General features: G+C 41.7%; 1 protein-coding gene across 1 annotated transcript in view; it reads left to right on the top strand.

Annotated features, from left to right (window-relative positions):
* The first annotated feature begins 358 nt into the window (after window positions 1-358).
* The window catches only part of LOC134587314 (sulfotransferase 6B1-like), a 41,253-nt gene continuing 21,185 nt past the window's right edge, over window positions 359-20,426 (top strand). The window contains exons 1-2 of the mRNA XM_063443601.1: window positions 359-610; window positions 18,961-19,070. Coding sequence (XP_063299671.1) covers window positions 406-610; window positions 18,961-19,070 — 315 coding nt within the window. The 5' untranslated portion in view covers window positions 359-405. The remainder of the gene's footprint in view (window positions 611-18,960; window positions 19,071-20,426) is intronic.

The raw sequence follows: 20,426 nt of genomic DNA on the forward strand, positions 1-20,426 counted from the left end.
TGGATAAGCTTTTCAAATGATTTAATAGTGGAGTTTAAACTTTAAAAATTATCTTTTCATATTATATATATAAAAAAGATATAAAAAATATTTTAAAAATATCAGAATATTAACAAATATTTTTTTTTCACAATATTAAAAATTGTTTAATTCAAAAGCTTATCCAACATTATCAAGCTGAGACCAATGTTTTTATGATGTAACTGCATTGCAACATTGAGCAGTCGGGTGTATGATTAAAAGCAAGCTTTAGGACTTGCTCAGTTTTACATAAAGTGGCTATTCACAAATTGTTTAAAAGGTACAACATGAACTTTATCCCAGTTCCACACACTCTATGTCACACCCCTTTTGCAAATTAATAAACCCAGCAATTTTGAGAGCTAGAACACTGCTTACAGCAAGATGGCTGAGACTGAAGCCGAAACAATACAGGCAAAAATGCAGAAGCTTTTAGCAGAGGCTAGCAAGAAATCCCCAGAAGAGCTAGTGTTCAACTATAAAGGGGTCCTGTACCCCAGATTCATGTGCAGTAATGAGAGCTTTCAAGCCTTGGAATCTTTGGAAGCCAGAGAGGATGATGTGATGGTTGTGACATATCCCAAATGTGGTAAGTGTTTATAACTAAAAACAAAAGGTCTGGTTTTATAGCAGTCACTTAGCATTTTAAAGAGTGATTTAAACCAAAACTAGTGTTTCCATAAAGTGAATGCAGATTTTGTGTTTAGTGAATGTAGTGTGTTTGTATAATGAATACAGTGGATGTAGTGTTTGTGTGTATAATGAATGCAGAGTGTGTTTGTGTAGCGGATGTATTGTGTATATAGTGACTGCAGTGTGTGTCAGTGTAGTGGGTGTAGTGTGTATAATGAATGCAGAATGTGTGTTTGTGTAGTGGATGTAGTGTGTGTATCGTCAATGCAGTGTGTTTGTGTAGTGGATGTAGTGTTTGTGTGTCTAATGCATGCAGAGAGTGTGCTTGTATAGTGGATGTATCGTGTATATAGTTGACTGTTAAGTAGTGGATGATGTGTTTGTGTAGTGGATGCAGGGCCGGTGCAATACAGTTTCTTGCACCTCCCCTCCCCAATAGAAAATGATTTTTTTTATTTGTTGTTGTTGTATTTCTATTAATCTTTTAGTGTATCCTGGGCCCCTTTCGGAATATATGCACATTTGAGGGTGGGGGGCCCAGGCACAGAGAGGATTACCAGTGCAATTCTGGCCCCCCAGGACCGTCGAGCCTGTGACAACCATCATGGTTGTCACCCTCTGATTGCGGCCATGTGTGTGTATGTCTATGATTATATGCATATCTGTTGTATGTGTTTGTGTGTATGTCTGATTATGTGTACGTCTGTGGTTGTGTGTTTATACGTCTGTGAGTGTGTGTGTATGCAGTTATGTGTGCATGTGTCTGTTGTTATGTGCGCCTGTATGTTTGTTTTTTACTGTATGTATTTGGGCTGATGTGTTATATATAGGGATTAAAGAGAGAGGGCAGGTAACCTTTTTTCTTTGGTTTTTACTATATATTGTGGCTGATGTGTACTGTGGTCGTTGCTGCCGCCCAGGAGTGATGGGAGTGAGCGCAGGACTTATCTTTTTGTATTTGTATTTACTTTTTGTATCACACAGATTTTCCCTATTTCCCTATTAAGGGTTAATAAGTATTATATAGGGGTCTATACAAAATACCCCTCTCTGTCTCATTAGAGATATCTTTGCCAGAAGCTCAAAGAAGCAAGGTGAAGGGTCAGTGTTAGGACCCGCTTGGGGGGTCTGCCTTGATGTTGGCAGGCAGGCATTCCCTCCAATGGCCATTGGAGTAACTAAATGACCTCCATTTGTCTAAATATACATAGGAGAGAGCACAGGTCACTTTTTTTCCTTTGGTTTTTACTATATATTGGGGATGATGTGTACTGTGGTCGTTGCTGCCGCCCAGGAGTGATGGGAGTGAGCGCAGGACTTATCTTTTTGTATGTGCGCCTGTATGTCTGTCAGTGTGTATTTCTGAGTGTGTGCGAGTCTGTGGTTATGTGTGTATATCATTGTGTGTGCATGAATATGTGTGTTTAGTAGATAACTTCCTACTATCCATTAAACAGCGCTCTAATTTGGTGTCCTTAAATATGGCAATTCCTCATAAGGATAACAAATAAGGGAGTTATCTACTATACAACTTAAAGATAAAAATTCAAAAAGGACTATTCAAAATTTTGATCTTTAAGCTGTTTAGTATATAACTACCTAAATTTGGTATCATTATTAAGGAATTTTTATATGCAAGGATACCAAATGAGGGTGCTGTTTAGTAGAAAGCTCCCTTACTTGGTGTCATTAAATATGGCAATCCCTCATGAGGGTCGGAAATTAGAGAGTTGTCCACTAAGCAACTGAAATATCAAACGCTGGTGGCAGCTTGCACATTACTCCCCCCCCCCCCAGTGGAAATTAGTAGTACCCCCTCAGTTTTGAATGTGATATCTTAGGTACCCCTGATATATTGCTCTTAGAGTCTCCACTGAATTATAAATATATTAACCCTTCACTTTCTCACATAGCATGACAGGATTGAGGGGGCTATTCACTGAGCATACACCCACAAAAAGTTTCCTGACTCTTAGCTGCACTCAAGTTTGCATCTCTACTAATCTAGTATGGACACGTATTTGTTTAAACAGTGGCATACTAAGGGGGGGAGGCGAAGGGGGAGGTACGCCTCGGGTGCCACTCACTAGGGGTTGCTCGGGGCAGACTGTCGGGTCCTGGGTTACTGACCGAGGACCCAACACCAGGAGGGGGCCCGGCGGCTTGCTCGATATGCCGCCGGGTGCGATGTTCCTTCTGCGCCCATCGCAGACACCGGTCTGCAGCTCCGCAGTGTGCAGAGCTGCAGACCATGTGTCTCGCAAGATCGGATCAATCAGAGCGTTGCCGCGGGTTACCACGGCAACGCTCTGACTGGATCTCGCGAGATTCATGGTCTGCAGCTCTGCGCATTGCTGCAGACCGGCACCTGATATCACCACCGGACCACGAGGGAGCCCACACTTGATCACCAGGGTATTAAATAAGGTATTTAGTCCCCCCCTCCCTCCATCACCCCCTCTCCCTCACACCATCACCCCCCCTCCCTCCATCACCCCCTCTCCCTCACACCATCACCCCCCCTCCCTCACACCATTACCCCCCGCCTTCCTCACACCATGACCTCCCTCCCTCACCATCACCCCTTCCCTTTCACCATCACCCCTTCCCTCACACCATCACTCCCTCCCTCACACCATTATCCGCTATACAAGCACACACTGCATCCACTACACAAACACACTGCATTCACTATACAAACACACTACATATACTATACAAACACAACTAGACACACACTTCTACATGTGTGTCTGTATGTGTGTTGGTATATGTGTATCGGTATGTGTCAGTGTGTGTCTGCGTATCTGTTTGTGTGTTTGTGTCTGTGTGTCTCTCTCTGTGTGTTTGTATCTATGTGTGTTTGTATCTGTGTGTAAATCTGTATGTGTGTCAGTGTTTGTCTGTATCTGTGTATGACTGGGTTTCTATGTAACTGCATGTGTGTACCTATGTGTACCAGTATGTGTATATGTGCATACATCTCAGCATTTCGCCTACACTACACTACACACAAATACAACCCTGCATCCAAATGTCAACACTACATAAAAACACACCACCATATTTAAAAAAACACACTACAGAAAAATGCACGCCTGCATTCAAATGCCAAAACGTGCAAACAAACCCGTAAATTCACTCACACATACTCCATACAAAAACATGCTTACATTCAAACACACAAACGCTGCTCAGTGCTAAATACATAAAAAAATATACAAAAAACTGCTCAGTGCTAAATACATGTAAAAAATGTGGTGGGTGTTTTTAAATTTTTAAGCTGGGGGGTGCAAAATATAGGATCCGCTCCGGGTGCCAAATGCTCCAGGTATGCCCCTGTGTTTAAGGTCAACTTTTGTAGTATTTAAAACAGTGCAATCCAAAAACACATACAGTACATATTAATGACAAGTTATATTAAAACTAGACAGTGGAAGAAGAGACAGGAAAAAAGCTGGCTATGTTTTGCACTGAACTCAGCACTTTGGCAACAGCCTCCCCTGGGGGAGCTCTGGTCATTCCTTGCCTTGACATCTTTAGGACAATAAGGTAAAATGTTGGCTATATAGAGTTATTGTCACAGACACACACTCATACATACAGACACATGCTCACAGACAGAAGTTAGAATTGCCTACATCCCATTCTTACAAGGCATTGAATAATAATCTTAGAGGTTGTGTTATTTAAATGTTTCGGGCTCTTTATTCTTCCCTGTAGCTGGGAGGACTACAAGTATCTGCATCATCTCATTCTTACCTTTTCCCGACACACAAACATTTTAAAGGATATCCCACAAACACTGCCAATAAACTCTTTGTTATTAGTAGTCTGGTCCCTACGTCTGGTGATTCAGTCTTTTATATTTTGGAGCCTCTTCTTGTACACTTGCCTGTCTAAACTGATAGGTATAATGTCATCTAGCCTTGAGGCCTTCATCAATGCATTGTAAGGGAGCAATGGCCTGCCACGGCTCCACGCATATCCCATCCCCTGCTTGGCCTGTCCATTCTGCAGACATTTAGGTACATGTGTATGTTATTTTTTCAAAGTTTTCATTGATGACAATTAGGCTCACAAAGGAGAGGCTTGGTAGGAAATATCTGGATTTGTTGCTGCAGTTCACCATAATAAAAATGAAGTGGTACAGTTTAATACATGGAATTATATATTGTATATTACATATCAGAGGCTCATAGATTTGCCTTTTTCCCCCTTAACTTTAAAGGAACACTACTATCTGTATGTGTGACTATGTGTAGTATGTCTGTATGTGTGTCAGTGTGCAGAGCATGCAGAGCAAGGAGACACTGAACGCCAGTGCTGCACACTGTGGCCTCTAGTGGCCATCTGAGTGACTGCCACTAGAGGTATTATTAGGCAGTAATTTAAACTCTGGCTGTAACGGATGTTCTGGCACCCCCACTGGGTACCTCTGTTGAAGGATGCTCCTAGCACTTCCTGAGGGCTCCAAGCACTCCAGTCGACACCATAACCACCGTGGACTCCTTCAGAGAGCAGGACAGGAACAAGCTCTTACAAGAGCTTAGCAGTGAATATAGCAAGAGAGTATGCAGAGCATTGCAATCCCTTGTAGCAGATTCCCCCAATAAGAGACGGCACTCCAAATTGAGGGTGACGTAGAACTGACTGTACTGGCACATACAGCCTCTTTTATTCACATTCTACAAACATAGTACTGCCCACAGGGTTTTGAAGAACAACCAATCAACACATTACAACACAGTTAACACTGCCATTCATTACATCAGAAATCCTCCCCTCTGCCTGTGATACAATTATCTCAACCCAATAGACTAACTTAATTATCACAGGCAGGAAAATACAGTATTATAAAACATATCACAGGGACCCCAAAACATGCAATAACCCCATAAAAATATATACTCGGAACCGGGTGATCTGGGTGAACCACATATCAAAAATTCACCCAGATCCGTTCAGTAGTTTGGAAGATACGGTTTAATGCAGATTCAGCAGAACATATGCAGGCTATATGAAAAATAATTACTGTTAAATGTGTCCCCAGTTTTGTAGTTTAAAACTACTGAACGATGTCTTTGTGCACCAAATACCGGCGAGATGGCACCGTGTAGAAAAGTAAAAAAAGTCTGTGAGTTAAAATGGCCGTCATCCATTGTTCTCACCATGTGCCTCTGATACATGACATGGTGGCCACCCAGTAACTCCACAGTTTGTCTGGTAATCTATCCAGCCGAACCAACAGATAAAACACATTGGGAACAGTGCAACAAACAAAGGGAATCATAAAAAATATGTGCACAATCTCCAGTTTTGTCACAGAGCACAAATAGTGTTTTCAAATGCCATATATCCCAGGGCCATAGTCAGAAGGTAGGAGGCGGGTAAGCAGCCCCCTCCAAGAACACGTGGCGAGGTCTGTTCCGCCACACTGGCTTTTATCTGAAAAGGTGTGTTTACATTAAAGAGCCTGCAGGGACTGGATATAGATACCAGAACCACTACATTAAGCTGTAGTTATTCTGGTGACTATAGTGTCCCTTTAATGACCATACTGCAGGGATTGAGCCTGGAGATCCTGTTAGTATGGGAGGCAGAGGGGTATTTGGAAATTCTGGTCAGGGTCTCTAAAGTTTCATATTGCATAACACCAGACTTCATAGTTAAGTTTTTAGAACTTCACCATGATTTTAGAGCTGCAGGTGATATCCGTGTAAGGTTGGTGCATCCATTCATTCTTTCTCCATTGTCAATAAAATTAGTCCTATTAAATAATATCTAAACTCCATGATATAGTTCCTAACTGTCAAAAATAAACATACCTTTCCTGGTTAAATAAATACATTGATAATATTTGATTTGAAGTCATGCCTATATATATTTTGTTTCTGGTGCCCTATTCTTGCCAGTGACGCAAAATTGATGCATAGGGCCTGGGCCTATATATGTCCGCTCTGTTGTAAGCTCAGGGCCCTTTCATTAAGTTTGGTAACACCTTTTTTTTGTCACTATTTTTTGTTTTATTGAGGAGAATGCTTTTAATAAAGAATATGCCAAACAAAGCTGTTTTCCTGGCACGATAGAATCCTACAGTGCCCCCCTCCCTCACGCCCCCCCTCCTGCAGCGCTGAAGGGGTTAAGACCTTTTCAGTCACATAACAGAATCCAACACCTATGTCCCTCGGTGCTAGGTCAGACTCAGCCCACGCTCATCTCCTGCTGACTTCAGCCGATGGGGGAGACCTAATGCGCATGCGCGGCAATGACCGCACATTTGCATTAGGATTTCCTCGTAGGAAAGCATTAGCATAGCATGAGGTTGTCCAGCATCATTTAGGCGACCGAAAGTCTCTCTTGTAAATGTCTACTAAATGTGGTAGACAGCCACTAGAGGGGGAGTTAAAGAAACAGATGTAGACGCTCACTATAATCAATCAATAAGAATGGGCTGCAGTAGATCAGCAAGGATTCCCAAACCTTGCGAAGTGTGCAAATTGTGAAAAAAAAACAGCAATGATAAACCGCGATAAAAGAGGGAGAGTTAACCTCTTAATTACCACTGTAGGGTTAAGGGATATGGGACATTGCACCCAGACCACTTCAATGAACTGAAGTGGTCTGGGTGCCTACAGTGTCCCTCTTTTTTGGGGTGCATGGAATACAAAGCAAAAGAAAACTATTGTAAATAAGTACACTTATATCAGACACATAAGATCACCAGAGAAACACATACTATTAGGTAAAGCTTGATCAACAAAACATTTGAGTCCTTAAACATGAGGTCTACAGCCTAGGTTAACCAATTCCAAATCTCAAGGAAAGGTGAGTCAGAAAGTATCTGTAAAGCACCCATATTCCATTACTTCAGCCATGAGCCTTGACTAAAACCCTGACACATCGCTCAGAAATCCTACCCCCTTTGGTGCACAGGTCAATGTCCCCAGTGAGAAGATTAGGTCTCTGACCATGCTGAACCCTCCTGGGAAGTGAAGAGGAACAGTGTTGAGAATCCCTTATGGCTCCAGGCCTAGGAAAGAAGCAGTTTATGATTTCAGCACTGGCATGTGCGCTCCTGTGGTGGAATCTCAGTAAAAATAAATTTACTAGGACAAGATTGCCATGTGGCATATGTGTAAATGTTGTATCAGTTAGTTACACGTAGCTAAGATACAATCAACACCGTATTGAGCAAATGCAGGAATGCAGAAACTGAAAACACTTCCCCCCTCCTCCATTGTTCTGGGTGAGCCATGTGGTCTAACAAGTAAGGGAAGTTAGGCTTTGTTCAGCTGATTGTGTAAAGAATATATGTGGGTAGAGTTAACTATAGGAGGAGCTATATGTCTATATCATGCATTTACACAGTCAGTTCTGGGCTCAGATCTTGTTGTATTTTGGTGACATAAGTCCCTCTGAGCCCCGGTCGGTGAATCGAATAAAGAATCTCTTCCTTCCTGAAGAAACCTGTGTCCATCTCTCTGTGCTTGGCTTCCGTCAGTTTCTCCGGTATCATTTGGTGCATTGGGCCGGGAAGCTCATCGTTCAACGGTAGCTGAGAAGCAGAGGCGTGAGACGGTCTATCTTTGCCCACGTTCTCTACGGCTGCACCCCTGAACTTCTGCGTGGACCTCCCTTTGTCTCGGCGCCACTGGTCTTTTGTCCAGGAGATCATCGGCCTCTACGTAGTAAGTGCTGGGGTGTCCCCGTCGATGAGTGTGAACCCAGGTTCAGGAACGAGGAGGTAAGACAACTGCTGTTTTAGACGGCAGACCCACTAGGGGTATACCGATTGTGCGGTAGGCCCAAAAGGGGTTTAAATCTGTGTATGGAATCTGCCCCCTCTGTCGGAGGGAAGGAGCAAAGGCGCACCGCTCAATCGAACGCTCTTTAGTAAGACCGTTTGATTTGGTTAGTCAGGCGGGGTTGTGGTGTAAATAGCCCTAGCCGGACACCGGTGTCTTGTCTAGACTAGCGTTCTAGGGTGTATATTACGTTCGCTAGGTCGGAGGGACCGGGAGACTAAGCGGCGTCTGTGTAAATTCGGTTCGCTAGCTCTCAACCTATCTTGGCTAAGTGGGAAGGCGTGTAAATTTGGAACCCACTAGATTTTTGATAGTAATCGACTAAGAGGCGTCTGTGTAAATTCGGTCCTCTAGCTCGCTATATGTGGTGCTTGGGCAGTGTGGCTAACCAAAACGGATGTAGATAGTTTTAGGTAGTCCATTCAAGGTACTGGCCAATAGTTTAGTTGGGATTGTAAATGTGTTAAAGATTGTTTAGTAAAGTGTATATCTTGTTAGATAGCGCGAGCTCAGCCGTCTAGCGAGAGTGTTAATAGTGTGTTGCTGTATCATAGTGCACGGTACCATAACCCTGTATATTTACTGACACTGTATATAAGTACTAATCATTGTCGTCTAATGCATGTTTAACACCATAACCACTAATAATTGTATTGTAACCTTAAATTGTGCTTTGACTTATGCTAACCGTACTGTAACCGCTATTTGTAAAAGACGATGTTACTGGGGTGTGTTATAGACGGGTAATTCATATATAGAGAATTATAGCGTGGGTGACTGTATAGTTTCGCCAAAGGGCATAATATTAGTTACTTAGTGACTGGTGTAACAGCTGTGTGTGTACGGGAATTCCCTGTATGTTTTGTTGTATGAGTTTGACCTAGTAACTGTGCCACATGGCGCTGTTGCCAGGGAAACGAGTGTGACTGTTGGAGGTGTGTTTGTTGTGTTTCTTTGAATTAGACGCTCCGTTGCTAAGTATGGCAGCGCCGGAATTTAAAGATTGTTGATCCCTTAGAATGTATGCTAAATAACTTTAAAAAGGGATATAATGTGTGTGATTTTGGGGACTACCTTATGTAGTAGAGAATGACCAGTTTTTGACTGTTAACACAGTTTGTGTTACTAGATGGTTATCAAAACTGGTCTGTCCATCCCCAATGGAATCTGACCCATCTGACCATCCCTCAACTAAATTCTTTAGCAAAAACTGGTGCAGCTGGTATGTCCCCCTGTGCTCTAATTGTCTCTGGCTCTCAGATGCCTGTCCCCTCCTTTTTCTGTGCCTACCTACCCCCCCAACTGGTTCTTTGTATTCAGTTTTATTATTAGCAGTCAAAATTGTGAGGAGAATTCTTAATAACAGTAACTGAATCCACTGAAATCAGATAATTCTCAGCAATTACAAAACACCATAACCACTGAAAATACCATAACCACTGATAATACCATAACCACTGAAAACACCATAACCACTGATAACACCATAACCACTGATAATACCATAACCACTGAAAACACCATAATCACTGAAAACACCATAACCACTGATAATACCATAACCACTGATAATACCATAACCACTGAAAACACCATAACCACTGAAAACACCATAACCACTGATGATACCATAACCACTGATAATACCATAACCACTGAAAACACCATAACTACTGAAAACACCATAACCGCTGATAATACCATAATCACTGAAAACACCATAACCACTGACATAACACTATAATTACTGAGCCTTGTGTGCCTTTAGTAACAGTAAATTAGTTTTGAAATACAACTGGATGAAATGGTCAATGGTATAGGACGCTGGAATACACTTTTACCATTTTTGGTTACTGGTCAGGCTCCTCCTAGCCCTGTCCGAAACATTTTGTTAACCAAGTTACTGACCAGTAAAATTAATTTATCCATTTCCACCTACCTCACCACTCCCCGACCGGAACCTATGACTAAACAACCCTATCTAAGTCCCACCCTAACCTGACAAATGACCGGTGCCCTCCAACTTTGACATTTACAAATGCCACTGCAGCTTAACCCTGGTCCACCACACATTGATATTAATGGTCAATTACAGTTGGCAGACCCTGTATTTGTTTATGTCCCGTTCACCATGACTGATCTGTTTAATTGGAAGACCCATAATTCCTTTACGAAAGCAGACGAGTAACCTAATGCTTTCTATGAGAGATTGCTGGAGTCATATAGTTTATATACTCCTTTTAATCCAGAGGCCCCTGAGAACTCTCGAATGAACAACTCAGCATTTGTCAGCCAGACCCAAGGTGATATCAAAAGAAAATTGCTAAAGTTAAAGGGATTTGTAGGAATGTCCATATCACAGTTCAGGTGTATATGAACAGGGAGATTGAAACAAAGCAGGAGGAAGAACGTAAAATGAGGATGAAGGCAGATATGCTAGCTGTAGCTATCATAAGTGTAGAGAGACAGGGAAGGGAGGTGAATAGAGGAGTTGAGAATAGCCTGAGTAAGGGAGGAAGTAGGAATCACTGTGCGTATTGTAGAGAGGAAGGATATTGGAAAAGTGACTGCCCACAGAGGGAATATAAAGCAAGTTATAGATAAGACAAGAGAGAAGGTTACGAGATGGTTACAGAGGTGGCTATAGAGAAAGTCTTGGAGGGAATGACAGTAGTATACTATTCCCCTACCTAGAGATTAAGGGATAGAGAAGATAGAGATTTTGTCAGTCTGGCTGACACTGTCATGGAAGACTATTGATACCGACTGGGCTCCATCCCCCTTTAGCCAAGTGCAGCCTATGGTCGATGTATCAATAGAGGGAAAGAGGAGCTTTTTCATGATTGACACTGGTGCTGAGTACTCTGTGGTAACTAACCTAGTTGCTCCTCCTTCAGGAAGACTATAATTATGATAGGAGCTACTGGGAAAAGCGCTGCTAGACCAATTCTCAGGAGTCATACTTGTATTCTAGGAGGCCATTTGGTTAAGCACCAGTTCCTATATATGCTGGAGTGTCCAGTTCAGCTTCTAGGACGAGATCTATTATTAAAGCTTCAAGCCCAGATAACTTTTAAACCCAACGGATCAACGTCTCTGAAGTTTAATAGATCACCAGGCATAATATCAGTATCGGTGCAAAGGGAAGAAGAATGGCACTTCTACTCTATAATAACAAATACAGACCCTAAGAGTGATGAATCCTTATTTGACATTTCAAGAATATGGACAGAGAATAATCCTCCAGGACTTGCTCGCAATATTCCACCAATACACATTGAATCAAAGCTTGGAGCATATCCTGTTAGCCTTAGTTAGTACCATATATTATAGAGGGCTAAGGAAAATATACAAACCTATGTGGATAAGTGTGCAAAGTATGACATCCTAAAATTCTGTACCTCCCCTTGGAACACTCCATTATTACCTGTTCAGAAGCCGGGATCAGATGAGTATCATCCTGTACAAGATCTAAACGCAGTTAATAATGCAGTAGTCAATATACACCCAGTGGTACCCATCCCCTATAATCTGCTTGCTTTAATACCAGGTGGGGCAACCTACTATACCTTCCTAGACCTCAAAGATGCTTTCTTTTGTTTCTGGGGTACTGCTGAAAAATTATGTATGGGCATCCACCTTCCATACTTGGTAACTTAACGGGGGATTTGAGTCAGTTGGGAGAAGGAATTACCCGGCAGCAGGTTGTAGAGTTGGGTAAAACTATGGAGGAGGTACAGAAATGGGTACAAGATAGATTACCTGTGAATATTTATCCACCTGTTCATTCTTACCATCCAGGGGATCAAGTGTGGATAAAAAAATGGAACACTGTTCCATTAGGTTCCAAGTGGAGAGGTCCCTATGTTGTTCTTTTATCTACCCCAACAGTTGTAAAGGTTGTAGAAGTGACTCCGTGGATTCATCACTCTAGGGTAAAAAAAAACAGCGGCAGATTCCTGACAAGCTACCATAGATCCAGAGAATCCTTGCAAGATCCAGTTGAAGCGTGTGACCGAGTTGGATTAAAAGTGTTTTTTTTTGCGAAGATAATATTGTTAAAAGGGAACATCAACAAAGATCTACAAGTGAGTGTTTTTGACGGCCATAATAATGCCTGTCCGCTCACCAACGTGTTATTAAAAGCCAGGAAAGTCTCGAAGGGACCCCTGTGAAGACGAGCAGAACTCCATTCCCTGCAGCCCTTACATCCTGGAAGCTGAGGTGCCATCGCACGGACGAAGACTGAGGATGAAGACGTCGAAAGAAGTGCTTTTGATAATGTATATTTTTGTGTCTTTTTATATTCAGGAAGGTAGAGGTACCGACACTCCTAGCTGTGAGGTTTGCATTAAGACTACTAAGACAGGTTATCATATTTCCCAGACCCTAATTTGGCATTCACAATATGAGTGTAAAGGTGATGTGTCTAGGTGTATATATCTAGGTATAGAATATAGTGTATGCCATTTAGGAGTAGGAGAACCTAGGTGCTTCAATCCGGAGTATCAACCCCGTACAATTTGGTTGACCCTCAGGAATGGAGATCCTCAGGGGACCCTAATAAATAAAACTGAGTTAGAAACCGTACATTCTTCGGGTGTTCTGCTATTTGATGCATGTAAAGCAATATCAAGTGGTAGAAAGCCGTGGAATGTATGTGGGGATCTTAAGTGGGAGAGAACGTATGGGTCTAATGATAAATATATTTGTCCCAGTAGTAAAAACAAGTATGTAAGTCCGAGATGCCCAGATAGGGAATATAACTTTTGCCCATATTGGTCTTGTGTGGGGTGGGCAACTTGGGGACCGACAGTAGATAAGGATATGATTGTTACTAAGTTGCCTACAAAGCCATATTGTAAGTCTAGGGAATGTAACCCAGTCCATATACTCATAAATAATCCTGAACGATTCATAGATAGGTTCGGTAACTTATTTGGGTTCCAAATATATGGGACGGGTTTAGATCCTGGGACAATATTATTTATAGGGATAGAGACCGATACGGTAACCTCCCAAACTCATCAAGTATACCATTCTTTTTATGAAGAGATGAGTATAGATAATAAGATCCCCCATAATGCTAAAAACCTGTTCATAGATTTAGCCGAAAGTATTGCCGGTAGTCTTAATGTTACCAACTGCTATGTGTGTGGAGGTACTAACATGGGAGACCAATGGCCTTTGGAAGCAAAGGAGGTAATTTCCGGTTCTGAGGCAGTTGACCAATTAATATCTACACAAGCCGATTATCATATGAGTGTTAGAGGTAAATCTGAGTGGAGATTAAAGACCTCCATCATAGGTTATGTTTGCATAGCGAGGAAAGGAATGATGTATAATACTTCTGTAGGAGAATTAACTTGTCTAGGGCAAAAAGCTTATGATGATGATACGAAGAATACAACTTGGTGGTCGGCTTCAAATGTCTCAGAACCATCTAACCCGTTTGCTAGATACGCCAATTTAAAGGATGTGTGGTTTGACCTATCCATCACATCTACCTGGAGAGCCCCAGCAAATTTGTACTGGATCTGTGGTAAGAAAGTATATTCGGAGTTACCACAGGACTGGGAAGGGGCATGTGTATTAGGTATGCTCAAACCATCCTTCTTCTTGTTGCCAATTGAAACAGCAGAGACCTTGAGAGTTAAAGTTTATGATGTGAATCATAAAAAGAAGCTAGCATCCTTGAATGTAGGTAGCTGGGAAGATAATGAGTGGCACTGGCTACCTTAGCGCGCTTCATTGCCAATAGGAGGGATGTAATATGTGAGGGAACTGGTTAACAGCCAAACTGTATGCCCATGAAGTGTTATTGTATTCTAATACAGGGATTCAAGCCTCATTCTACCATTAGGCAATTATGGATTCCTCTGTAAAGCACATAGCCTTCTTACCAGGTAAACCAGTTGGGCTGTTGATAAAGTCCTCCATTCACTTCCAGTGCAAATAGAAGGAGGTGTATGTGGAAAGTTCAATCTCAGCAACTGTTGTCTGCACATAGCTGATGAAGGGCAGGCAGTGGCTGATCTCACAAGCCACATGGCTAAACTGACGCATGTACCGACTTAAGCCTGGAACGGGTACAATTCTAGTAGTTGGTTTGGAAGTAGGTACGAGCAGCTTGGAGGGATCAAGACATTGGTAGGAGGAGTCATGTTGATTATAGTGTGTCTCTTTCTACCATGTTTGGTTCCATTGGTAATTAGGTCCATACAGAGTGTCATAGAGAGCACGACAGAAAGGAAACCAGCTGCGCATGTAATGGCTGTTTGCAAGTATGAACCCTTAGCCCAGAGAGAATATATTCAGAATGAGGAGTGCTGAAGGAATTTGTAAGGATGCTAAGATGCTTACGAGGTCTGTTCTGATTCATGGCAACCTGAGGTGTAAGCAAACTATGGGTAAGTGATGCATCTGGAATTGTGAAATATCAGAAGCATCAAAGGGGGGAATGTGGTGGAATCTCAGTAAAAATAAATTTACTAGGACAAGATTGCCACGTGGCATATGTGTAAATGTTGTATCAGTTAGTTACACGTAGCTAAGATACAATCAACACCGTATTGAGCAAATGCAGGAATGCAGAAACTGAAAACACTTCCCCCCTCCTCCATTGTTCTGGGTGAGCCATGTGGTCTAACAAGTAAGGGAAGTTAGGCTTTGTTCAGCTGATTGTGTAAAGAATATATGTGGGTAGAGTTAACTATAGGAGGAGCTATATGTCTATATCATGCATTTACACAGTCAGTTCTGGGCTCAGATCTTGTTGTATTTTGGTGACATAAGTCCCTCTGAGCCCCGGTCGGTGAATCGAATAAAGAATCTCTTCCTTCCTGAAGAAACCTGTGTCCATCTCTCTGTGCTTGGCTTCCGTCAGTTTCTCCGGTATCACTCCCAGAATTGTAAACACAGGGATCCAATTACGTTTTTTGGTGAATGGGCTCAATGTTCAGAGATTTGAACAAAACACAGTAACTTAAACTCTTTATTGATTAAACAAATGGCATAATCTGGAAAATCCAGGGAGTAAACAAATGTAATAGGACCATTCAACAAATAAAGTTTAGAAAGTCTTCTAGACAGGATAAGCAAACAAACGTACTAAGTCTTAGGTTGGTAAATAAAATAGGCAAAGTTTACCATAAAGTCCAACACTTGAGATGAACAAAGGCAAAGCCCAAACTGGAAAAGGTCTAAAAAGGCAAGTTCAAACTGGTAAGGATCAACAAAAGCAAATCCGGGCTGGCAAGGATTAACAAAGGGAAGTCCAAGTTGATAAGGGTTAACAAAGTCAAGTCCAGGCTGGTAAGGTTAACAAATGCAATTCCAATTGGTAAGGTAAGGCAAAGTCCAGGCTGGTAAAAGTTAATAAAGTGCGCTGTTCCTTTAAGACCATCAAACAATATAAGTGAATAATTTTCACACAAATATTAATTAGTAATAATTTTCAAAAATTATATAGAGTGCACTGTGCTTAAACACACTACAAATCACTTGTTGAGTGATATAAATACCACATACATGTGCAATACCATAAAAGTGCACTAGTGACAAAACACATAAGTGCAAAGTGAGAAAAATTATTTAAAAGATAAACTCACTTTTAAAAGTTTTGAAGTTGCACATGGCGTGTTTACACGGAATGAATGTTAAGTATTGCCAAGCACACATATAATGCATATGGTAATACACTAATACAGAAAATGTGGAAAAGATCATTGCAAATCAGTCTTAAAGAAGCCTGAAAAGGACCGACGAAACTGTTTGGGACTATACCACATTTGCGAGGAAGAGGACGCATAGCCAGACAACTGCTTTTAAAATTTGGAGTGTCAAATAAAGGATTTTTACTGCCATCACAGCCTCAAGCCTCTATATACTGAGATGCCAACACAGTCCAGAGCAGACTTCATTGCTCTACTCTTGTGAGTGTTTTTGATCTATATTTTCAGTATTTATGTTTTATGCATATTGCCCTGTGAGGTTTTTTGTTCTGTTTTTCTTTTTGAGTATTTCACTGAAATTTTAACAGAAGCAACTTCAAAACTTTTAAAAGTGAGTTTATCTTTTAAATAATTCTTCTCACTTTGCACTTATGTGTTTTGTCACTAGTGCACTTTTATGGTACTGCACATGTATGTGGTATTTATATCACTCAACAAGTGATTTGTAGTGTGTTTAAGCACAGTGCACTCTATATAATTTTTGAAAATTATTACTAATTAATATTTGTGTGAAAATTATTCACTTATATTGTTTGATGGTCTTAAAGGCACAGCACACTTTATTTTTGTTTTTTGTAACTTGTGTGAGAGGAGCTTTTTCACGACATATAGTGCTGCTTTAAATTTGTATTGTACTGTGTATATTAGTTTTATCGCCATTTTTACTTGTTTTTTGGTACCATTTGGTAAAAGTTAATGCAGGCAGGTAAATCCAGGCTTGTGATCACTAGGGAATTCACACAACAACTGAGTACAGAACCCAGGCGGTTATGTGCTTAAATGGAAGAGAGGGAGTGGAGATCCTCCCACAAGGAGGCGTCTCTGGGCCTATATAATAAGGAGACCCTCTAGTTCAGGTAGGCCACCTATGTGGGTGGGATGCTATGTCCATTTAGCTATTCAACTGGTTGTTTCCCACACTGCCACTGAGAAAGCCACCATGGATCCCTCAAGGTTCCAACACTCGAAGGGAGCCATGGGGCAGTGTGGAGAATATAGTAAGCATAAAAAAGGTGTCCGCCGGAGGGCAGACAGTGCTCGCCTGCCTTCCCCTGCATGCCGCCATTCATTTGGAGCAGCTGCTCATAGACAGATATATTCTGGTGGGGACCAGGATAATTGGGATGGTGGACTGGGTGGACCTCTTAATAAAAAAGGTGTGTATCTGTGGACACTGACTCAAGAGTCCTTTAAGGGCACTGGTCGCTTCCAGGCAGGTAATTGGCCACTTCACTGTTCTCAAGTCGTACCAGGCTGCAACTTCAAACAAAAATTGGAGATTTGTGGGTTCTTCCGGGATTGTCAGTAAAAGTTAAAAATAGCAACCCCAGATTAGTTTATGGCAGGCAAGGTTAGCTCTCAAATGAACAACACGTCTGCTTAGCTTAGCCAACTGTTCCTTTATTAGTAGCTGGATTACATTTACAATAAAATAACCAAAGCATCTTAGAAACTGTATATCAATATATACTTAGCTTGCTAAGCATGGCTGTATTTATAATGACAGCTACCCATTAAGGCTCCTCCTGAATAGCCACATTAACATCAATCATACCAAATCCATACACATGGGGTATCAGCTGTTCTAAACAACAATATAGATACAAATACAATACTTAGTTATTATCTATATTTTTGTTTAGGAACAGCTGGATTACATCTTGCTGAGGATCCAAGCTTTTTCTGACAGAGCCCAGTCTGAGGCTTCATTGAAGCCTTAGATATCACTGGAAACCTGGACATAAGGAGAATGGGCACCGATTTCAGAACTATGGAGTTAAACTGTTTGTAAATAGTTTTGACCCCTTAAATGGATTCTATAGTGTTAGGAATACAAAGTTGTATTCCTTATACTTTAGTGCCCTCTGGTCCCCCCCCCCGTCCCCCCCCTCCCGGCCCCCTCCTCTGGCATGGAAAGAGTTAAATAAAACTTAAATTACTTACCCAATGCCAGCGCCAATCTCCCTCTGCGCTGGGTCCTCCTCTGACATCATTGGACGGGGAGCCTAATGCACATGCACGGCAAATGCCCTCCCTAAAGGAAAGCATTGCTTCAATGCTTTCCTATGGGGATTTCAGTGATGTTGATGTCCTCATGCAGCGTGTGAACACATCCAGCAACATTTAGATGACCAGGAGTCCATTAGGATCCAGGAAGTGCCTCTAGAGGCAGTCTTAATCCTGCAAGGTAATCATTGCAGTTTCTATAAAACTGCAATGATTTACATTGTAGGATTAAGTGGTACTGGGTCTCTGCACCCAGACCACTTCAATGGGATGAAGTGGTCTGGGTGACTATAGTGTCCCTGTAAGGTAAGACAGTGCTCTGGATTTCCCGACACCAAAGCAACCTTATAGACATTCAGCGTTTACCATTAAGTAGTGTTTCAGAAAAATGATAGCGTTACGATAGGTTCATGATAGCGTTACGAATACAAATCTGTATTTCTAATGCCATAGTGCCCTACTTGCAGAGTAGTTTTAGGTTATACAGACGTGCACCTGGCAGGTCTCTGTGCACAGCATCACTTACACACTGGTTTTGATGAAGAGCAAAAACAGCAAATGAGCAGTAAATATGCCTTTATTTGCTAAACTTTATCTGTTGTCTTGCAAACCAAATTGAAACTTAGCACAAGTATACAATGTCCCTATCAGAAATCATTTAGAACCCATGCCCTGTATAATGATTGCACTCATGTTTTCCAAATGTTTGTTAAATGGGTTTAACTTGCTTTATAATGTTTATTTTGCTTGTTTTATAGGAACTCATTGGGCAATCAAGGTAATTCATGAATTGCTATATTCGTTGCAAAACAAGGACGTGCCAATTGATCAAGCAATAATTGAATTTCTAAACCCAGAGAAAGTTGAGGTCAGTATTTCATGGTTTTTATTATTTTATCCAATCAATGCATATAGTATATAACATATTGCTACTATATACATATGTACATACATATAGGACAAGTGGAGAGCTATTGCACCTGGACTGAGTATTGTGCTTCAAGTGATAACAAAAATGTAATGTGTTCTTTATCTGCCCTCTGCTATTCAGGCACTCATTGGGCATACATTGTTTAGTAATTATGTTGCTAAGTGTTGCAACTGACTGTCTAAATTTATGTCAGACTCAAACGTGGGCCTATACATGGGATTGAGGAAAACAGAAATATACATTTGTATAAACATTCTCTGTACACAATTGTAAAAATTCCTTCTCCTCTTTAAAGGGTAATATCTTCTAAATATCTAAAAATCTTCTTACTAAAACAACCTCAAACTCCTAAAAATGTATCATATGCATTTCAATTAGTTACCCTACACTGTATTGTTTCGTTATGGCTGCCCTCTTGGTATTCCAGCACTCATTGGGCCTACATTGTTTAGTAAAAATGTGGCTTGGTCTTGCTACTGTCTGTCTAAATGTATGTCAGGCCCAAACTTGGGCTTATGCATCTGGTTAGCATTTATGGTATTGCCTGTTAATAATCTGTTTTATTTCACTGTCTGTCACTACTTACATTGGTTCAGCCCTTTCTGTGCTCCACACGGGCCTAGTCAAACATACTTTAATATTATGTCGTTCATAACGTCAGGTCCAAATTTGGGCCTATACATGTTGTTAGCCTTTATGGCACTGCCTTGATAATTATCTGTCTTATTTCACTGCTCCACCTGCTACCCGTACTGCCACCGTATTCGTGGTCTTTGCAGCGCCCGGCTTTTTACAATGGTAAGAGTGGCTCCCGTGTCACGGAGCCCTTGGACCTCCTTCCCTTGCAGGATTACGGTCTGCCGATGATGTTGGCAGTTATCTGTGTTGACCTGTAGTGGGTCCGCTTCGTGCAGGACTTCCCTGTGCTCTACGGATGTTGCAGGGGTGGCACACTGGGCAGTAAACTCTGCCCAGTAGTAGTGTGCTGCTGCTCCGGTGGGTGGTGGTGGCCAAGGGCTGTTCCACGGAGCTGGTCGAGGTTCTGGGGGCAATCCCTGCGCACATGCCCCATCTTTTTACAGATGTGGCACTGGATGTGGTTTTGCGGGTGGAAGCGGGCTGTGGGGCATTAGCATTATTAAATTGCCTGGGAGGCGCTACTGGAACGGGAGGTGCTGCTGTAGGTCTGAAGAAGGGTCTGGATTGAACCGGTCTCTGCTGTCGGCGGGCATCCATATATTCGTTGGCTCACCTTACTGCTTCGGTGATGGAAGAGGGGTTGCGATCCCTTAC

This window comes from Pelobates fuscus, chromosome 2 (assembly GCF_036172605.1).
Source record: "Pelobates fuscus isolate aPelFus1 chromosome 2, aPelFus1.pri, whole genome shotgun sequence".
Classification (NCBI taxonomy): Eukaryota; Metazoa; Chordata; class Amphibia; order Anura; family Pelobatidae; genus Pelobates; species Pelobates fuscus.